The following is a 7,371-nucleotide window of genomic DNA, read 5'->3' as shown; positions in this document are numbered from 1 at the left end:
CATATTCAAGAGTTAGTAATGTTAGATGAACAAGTTAGAATGAAAGACTATAGTTAGTTTGACTTGAGAAGTCAAAACTTCAAGAATATATAAGAAATAACAACCTTGAATCTATGGAGTTTTGAGAGAGTTTTTGGAGATGTAGCAAGAGTAAAATGAAGAAGATGGGTGTGTATATATAGGGAAGGAGTGAAGGGTTGGGTATAAAGATTCTTTTATGGTTTGCATAAAAATGGGTATGTTTAAATGGTCAAACAATGCATAATATAAAAAACCATTATTTTATATATTTTAAATGACAAGATCCAATATTTTATATATTTGAAATGTTCGGGTTACAAACGGGTCGGGTTTACATAACAAAAGTGACCCGAAATTGACGAATGTCACAGTTCGGGAGAGTTGTTCCAATATTACCAAGTGCAAAAGAGTAGTCAGGATCTACCCCCGTAACACCAGCGTTTCGCAGGACGTGGTCTTGCAATTTCCACGACTGAGACCTGGAAGCCACAAATGCGTACGCGGAGACATCCTCAGCCGAGAAAATTCCTAAGCCTCCGCAACGCATAGGGAAGGAAGCCAACCTCCACTGGAGGTCCCCAAAATGCGGTCCTCCACACACAACAATATCTTCAATTGCCCCCCGCAGGCCCGCATAAAAGATGGACACAGCCTCTTTGACATGTTCAGGTTGACATGTCCGGAGCCCAAACACTAACTTAGCAACCCCCATGCACGAGCGCAACAAAAGGAGCTCACTTTGGGGGTCCCTCAGGTCCGGCAGGCATTTCATAAGTTCAACCGCCCTCAAAGCTCTTTTAGTTGCCAAAGACCGAATAAACCCTGCATCCCGACTAACCGCTCCCCTCAAGAGTTTAACTCCCATCGCAGGCCTGCTAATCTCTCCAGGGAATAAACCCGACACTTTCTTCGAATCATCACATGACGGCCAAAAAACCTCTGTTTTTCGAATATTAAGCCTAAGCCCTAGAGACGCCCCCTCTGAGCGAATAATGCCCAACGCTCTAGCGACCTCCTCAGCCTTACCAATAATAGTGCCATCGTCTAAATACCAAGCATGGAAGGGCAAGGGACAGGTCCCCTGCACCCTAAGGATGAGCGGATGAAGGACCAACGCAAAAAGAAGAGGGCCAAGGGGGTCCCTTTGCTGCACCCCAGTAAAAGCCCCGATATGAGTATCCCTCACATATAAACGGGCGGGGCGGGCATATAAAAACTGGACCCATGGGAAGATGGATGAACACATGCAGCTAACTTCCCTGAGAAGGGTCGTCCGATCCACCTCGTTGAAGGCGTTAGAAAAATCAACAGTGAGCATAGCCAGGGACCCGTCAGAATGAAACGCGCTCAAAAATCTGTTAGCACTATGCAATACCGCTTCTGCCCCATTAGGGATCCCAACCCCGAATTGGAAATCCCCTAGATAAGCAGCAACCTTTTTCCCTATTTTACTCATAGCGACTTTCGACACCAATCTTATCCAAATGGCCCCCACTGCGATGGGTCTAATTCCATTGTCAGGCTTCAACAGGGGGGTCAACGGTGCCGAAGCAATGAACTCCGCTAGAACTTTTGGACAAAGCCCCCCAAGCCACAAGTTGACAACATCAGTGATGGCCTTTAAGAGCCCGAAGGCGGTCGGAGACCCCTAGCCACAGAAAGCATCTAAAATATGTTGGGCCCGCAAACCATCCCTCCCACAAGATGTACCTTTCGGGAAGGTTTTAATACATTCCAACACACAATCACCGTCCACCTGCAAGGTTGGTTCCGATGGCACGACGGAGGGCATGGTCGGGGGGTCCACCACAGGATGTTTATCAATCAATGCTCTCAAAGTATTCCCCCCGGCAGGCGCGACCCTGGATGAACACAGGACTTTGATCGTCGCTGTGTAATGACCGTCCGCTACCTTCCGGGGGCACTGCTTGATATCCCCCCCCCTCTTCTTTATGTTGGCAATCCCACATCACTGGAAGTTTAAGGAGCGGTAGCACCAGCTCTTCTAAACCTGCCCCATCTTTCCAAACAGCCAAAGCCCGCATAATGGAGCTACATTAAAGCGATTTCCTGATTGGAATAAAAGGTTTTTAATAACAATAAACTAAACTAGGTGGGTAATGAGTTTTGTAGGATCTATGTTTTAGAAATGTTTTAGGGGGTGTTTGGCCTAGCTTTTATTTTTAAGCTTATGCTTATATATAAAATTAGCTTATAGCTTTTTTTTTTATAAGCTTTTTTTAAGTGTTTGGATTAACTTATATTCTACAAGTTAATCAATCCTATAAGCTTTGCAAATTCCTGCACCAACATACTCGATTCGTGATTTCATTTCACAGGTAATCCAATTCTCATATCTGATTCATTAAATTTACATGTATTACATTACGTTACGTTTCGTTTCGAATCGAAAATTAGGTATCCAGATCTTGTTTAGATTCATTTCGCCATGCTATAATTCGAATATGATTGCTGATGTTGCCCTAGGGTTTGCGTATGCATAACAGAGCACAGTATAAGTTAGGGTTTACATATCCGCTGTCAAAGTTTGTACGTAGTTTATAACTTAATATCATTAATTTGCATCTCTGATTCATACATTGAACTATAGACATTTTCATTTATGGTGACGTGGCAGTAAGGGAGGCTTTGCTGGTTAATTAGTTGTTAAGAGCCTGAGTTTTAGCCGGTTCTATGTTTCGAAAATTAGGTATCCAGATTTTGTTTAAATACAATTCGCTGTGTCGGAAATCGATTATGAGATGTTGCCCTAGGGTTTGTGTAGATATAACAGAGCACAGTATGAGTTAGGGTTTGAATATATGCTGTCAAAGTTTCTACGTAGTTAGGGGGTGTTTGGGTTTCCTTATTTTACCTCCTTATACCTTATTTAAGGCATAAGGTATAAGTTACAATGTTGTAACTTATACCTTATACGCTCACAAAACTCAACTTTCCCAAACACCTTATCACTTATAACCCATAAGTTATAAGCTATAAGGAGCATAAATAAGGAATCCCAAACAGCCCCTTAATCTCATTAATCTGCAGTTGTGGAGCCTTTGCTTGTGAGTTTGTTGTTGGGAGTCTAAGTTTTAGCCAGTGCTATGTTATCGGGTATGCAGATGTTGCCCTAGGTGTTGTTCATGGTTCATGAATCATATCTGTTAGGTTTCAAACTTTCAATATATATAACAGAGTGCACTGTAAGTTAGGGTTTGCAGATGTTGCCATAGCCCATAGGTTTCTGTTTATCTAGGTGTTTTATAATTTTTTTTTTCTATAGAATGAAGTGTTTTCTACATTTAACTATAAACGTTTTAATTTATGGTGACATGGCAGTAATGGAGGCTTTGCTGGTGAATCTGTTGCTGTGAGTCTGAGTTTTAGTGTAGTTTGAGGCACCGGTGCCATGAATAATCAAGGGAACTATCAGCAATACAGGGGCCTGGTACCACCCCGTCCACAATATGTCACGCCCGCTCCTGCTCCTGTTCCTTCAGGTGGAACGTTGACCTCGGGTCAAACTTACATGAGCTGGGGTCAGAGTCAACGCATGCCGCCACCGGCTCTGGTTCCTCCTCATGGTCAACATCAAATTCCAAGAATTCCACCACCAGGGCAGCAGTTTTATAGAGTCCAACCGCCACCCGCGGCTTCCTCCACCGTCTTCAGCCTACTTCACACCTGCTCCACCACCCGGATCGTTTGTGCTACCGCCACAACCATCAGCTCCGCCTCCCGGACCACCACCTCTTCCTCCGCCTATTGATGGCAACAGTCATGTTATTGGTTCTGATGTCCCTCCACCTCCACCTAGAGATGAGAAAATTGCCAAGCAAATCGAGATTTTATGTCAGTATATTGCTAAAAATGGCGAAAAGTTTGAAGATATAACACGTCAGAAAGAGGCTGGTAATCCAGATTTTGAGTTTTTGTTTGGTGGAGCACCAGGAAGTGAAGCTGCAATTTCACATGAGTATTTTAAATGGATGAAAAGAAAATTTATGCTTGAAAAAGGGCATAATAGGGATTTATCTTTAAAACCATCAGCGGTTGCCACATTGCAAGAAGATACCTCGCATTCCCCTGGTGGTTCTGACATGGATATGGAAGGTTAACTTATTTCAATTTATGATATATGTGTTATAATTTTTATATACTGCAAAGGGTTCACTTTATTTGGCTTTTTTTTTTCTCTTAGATGATATTACACATCCCGAAGAGCCAGCTACTGGCAATACATTTGGGAACGTAAAACATGAAGCTGCCTTTATATCCAACGAAGTTGATATAAAAGCAGAAAATGAATCCACTCGAGCGATTGAACAAGGTACAAACAACAACACTATAGGGCCCAATCTCACTCTCAAAGATACACATATTGAAAAGTCAAAGTTGATACTTGGCGCTGCGGTTTCTGAATCATCTTTAGATTGCAAAACAGAAGACAAGATAAATTTATATCAAGAGACGAACCAGTCAGAGCAAAGCCCGTTTAGACTTATACAAGGCTATGCTTCTGATGATAACTCTGAAAATGATAACGACCCTCATTTTGAAAATGTTAGTCCTGTAGCAGTCTCCCCACAAGACAAAGAACACTCTACATTACCTGTGCATGTGGTGGAAGGTTCTTTGAATATAATATCTAAAGTTTCGGAACCTTCCTTAGAGAAGGAGAAGTTGGAGAACAGAACTGATGGTGGTGCTTCCACAAAACAAAATAATCGTTTGGAAGGTGATAGTACTTCTGGTCCTAAAAATAGTGGGGCCCAGAAGGAAAATAATAATGCTAAATTAAAAACCGATGAGTTTGGGAGAGTGGTGAAAAGAGGTGGTAGTGATAGTGATTCTGATGATTATTCTTCCCGGAAGCGTGTTAAAAGAGGTAGAAGTAGGAGTAGAAGTCGATCTCCTTATGAAAGGCGTAGAAGTCGGTCTCCTTATGGAAGGTGGAGAAGGAGTCCACGGAGGAGAGATAAACGTAGCCCATCGCGCAGGTACCATATTAATTTATTGTTGTTTTTTTAATTCGCAAGTAGTCACCTTATCACTATGATATTATTATGCTAAAACTCATCGATATGTGTTCTAAAAGCTTTTAAGATTTCTCAAAATGTGTGTTTGGCAGCTGGTCTCCCAGGAAAAGAGACAGGAGTAGGTCTCCTTATAGTAGAAGGAATACAAATCAATCACAAGAAATTTGTCATGATTTTCGTCGGGGCAGGTGCTTTCGTGGGGCCACATGTCGGTACTCTCATGAACTTAAAAAGAGTGAGGAGTCCAAGTGGCATAAAAACAAACAGTACCACCACGAGGTACCAGATAGATTAAAGAGCACAGATAAAATAGCACCCAAGAAAGATGAGGTTGATTACCATGTTTCTAGAAGTATTGAACCTCCAGGTCATTCTGCTGAGGTGGCAAGTGGCCATGAAACTGAACACCCTGCAACTGAAACAGCTCCTCCACCCACCACCTTGTGGAACTCTTTGCCATCAGCACTGCCACATCCACAAGTTGGTGGGCCCGTGTCACAGTATCAGTTGAACCCGCCACCTTATCAAACTAACTATCCTTTTCAACCCTTTGTCACACCTTATGGACCGCCTATTAACTACCCAATCCTCCAACAACCTGTGGGTCCCATGACTTCATCGCCAAATTTAGTTTCTTCAAATTCTAGAATCTTGAACCACTACAATCCATATGCATCAACCTTTGATCAGCCATTGAGTACCAAGTTCAGCTCTGGTGTTTTCAATCAAGATTATGGCTCTTCAGCCAATCAGAATCACACACCTGACGAGAGGCAAACACGTAATTTAACTCCTAATCCGCTTGCATCCGGTGGTGATCAATATGATCCACTGTTCGATAGCATTGATCCATCTTCAAACTCAGTCAAGAAAACTGATGCTATTGCTGTTGCAAGTGAAGAAAAAGAAGAGTTTGGTGAAACAGCAGATGCTGAGGTGGGTGCTGTGGAAAATGACAGTCCTAGCCCTAGCTCACCAACTGATTTACCTGATATGGCCACTGGGGAGGTTGAGATTGATCAAGTGAAGAATAAAAAGAGCAAGGGTTCACGGTCAATGAGACTTTTTAAAATCGCGCTTGCTGAGTTTGTGAAGGAGGTGTTAAAGCCGTCATGGAGGCAGGGCAATATGAGTAAAGAGGCGTTTAAGACTATTGTTAAGAAGACGGTTGATAAAGTGTCGGGAGCTATGAAGAAACACCATATACCAAAGTCACAAACCAAGATAAATCATTACATCGATTCTTCTCAAAGAAAGCTCACTAAGCTTGTAATGGTAATCCGGGTTCATATTATTTTCTTATTTTATATAAAGATAATGTAACTAACCCCCTATGTTATTTTGCAGGGATATGTTGACAAATATGTGAAGGTATAGTAATCCTGTTAGGAGTCAAATCAAAATGAGTGATCTGATGGATGACGATGGTGATGATGATAATGATGTCTTCAACATACTAGTATGAATTCCCATAAACAAGTAATGTATTTTCTTGTCATGTTGTTTTATGGATGCCGTTATGCTTTGTTATACATGCATACATATGCTTTATACATGGCAATAGAAACATCTTGTATAATATCCTTGCAATGGCTGTGAAAGGTCAATCGCTTTGAGTTTGGCTCTTTTAACTTAACAAGTTGAAGCTCGAGCTTAGCTCGTGAGAAACTGTCCAAACTTGAGCTTGTGCTGTTTAATTTCCATTTATCTATAATTATAGTTATATATAATATAATATATATTAAATAGTTATGTTGTCATAATTATAGATTATACATATTAAATAAGAATACCTATGTTTATATTGATAACAAGCCTGCTTAGGTTTACAAGTCTATGAGGGGTCGGTATATGCAGCTTGTTTAGGCTTGCAATTCGAGTTGTTAGCCGGCTAATATTGAGTAGCTTACTAGTGGCATGGCTTAGCTCATTTATACCTCTAAATTGACTATTATAATCATAATCTGTCAGCTGCTTGTTTCACTAATCTTTGTATTGGTCACCATATTAATAAATCATCTTACTAAGTTGGTCGTGATAAGCCATTCAAATGAGTATCTATCGTATTACTTTGTCCTCAAACTTAAAATGAAAAGAGGACCACGACCGTGTCCTTACAAGTCAACCTTGCAATGAAAAGACTAAGGTTTGGAAAGGGAGGGGATCGGGGCACGTATGAAAAAGGTTCAAGTGAAACTATCACTCTAACCCACAAACTTGACGGCCATCTACTCTAGACTCTAGAGACCGTTAGAATTACCTGCTTATGAATAGTAGAGACTACCGGTATAACTAAAATGCAATATGG

The 7,371-nt window shown here is 41.4% G+C and overlaps 1 protein-coding gene across 1 annotated transcript; it reads left to right on the top strand.

The window, feature by feature from the left end:
* Positions 1 to 2,293: 2,293 nt before the first annotated feature.
* On the top strand, positions 2,294 to 6,723 carry LOC143529666 (uncharacterized). Its single transcript, XM_077025408.1, has 5 exons — positions 2,294 to 2,360; positions 3,364 to 4,137; positions 4,226 to 5,024; positions 5,156 to 6,338; positions 6,411 to 6,723. Exons 2-5 carry the CDS (start codon positions 3,606 to 3,608, stop codon positions 6,438 to 6,440), a joined length of 2,544 nt encoding a protein of 847 aa, XP_076881523.1. The 5' UTR covers positions 2,294 to 2,360; positions 3,364 to 3,605; the 3' UTR covers positions 6,441 to 6,723.
* The last annotated feature ends 648 nt before the right edge of the window (positions 6,724 to 7,371 follow it).

Source organism: Bidens hawaiensis, unplaced genomic scaffold (assembly GCF_021521415.1).
Source record: "Bidens hawaiensis isolate Kalapana, Puna unplaced genomic scaffold, B.hawaiensis_p1.1 tig00008634_1, whole genome shotgun sequence".
NCBI lineage: Eukaryota > Viridiplantae > Streptophyta > Magnoliopsida > Asterales > Asteraceae > Bidens > Bidens hawaiensis.
Note: the sequence above shows the minus strand (reverse complement) of the source record. Positions and strands in the feature narration are given on the sequence as shown.

Coding starts and splice junctions, on each gene's coding strand:
- LOC143529666 (XM_077025408.1), top strand. CDS start 3,606: ATGGTCAACATCAAATTCCAAGAATTCCACCACCAGGGCAGCAGTTTT. Junction 4,138..4,225: donor TTCTGACATGGATATGGAAG/GTTAACTTATTT, acceptor TTTTTCTCTTAG/ATGATATTACACATCCCGAA. Junction 5,025..5,155: donor AAACGTAGCCCATCGCGCAG/GTACCATATTAA, acceptor TGTGTTTGGCAG/CTGGTCTCCCAGGAAAAGAG.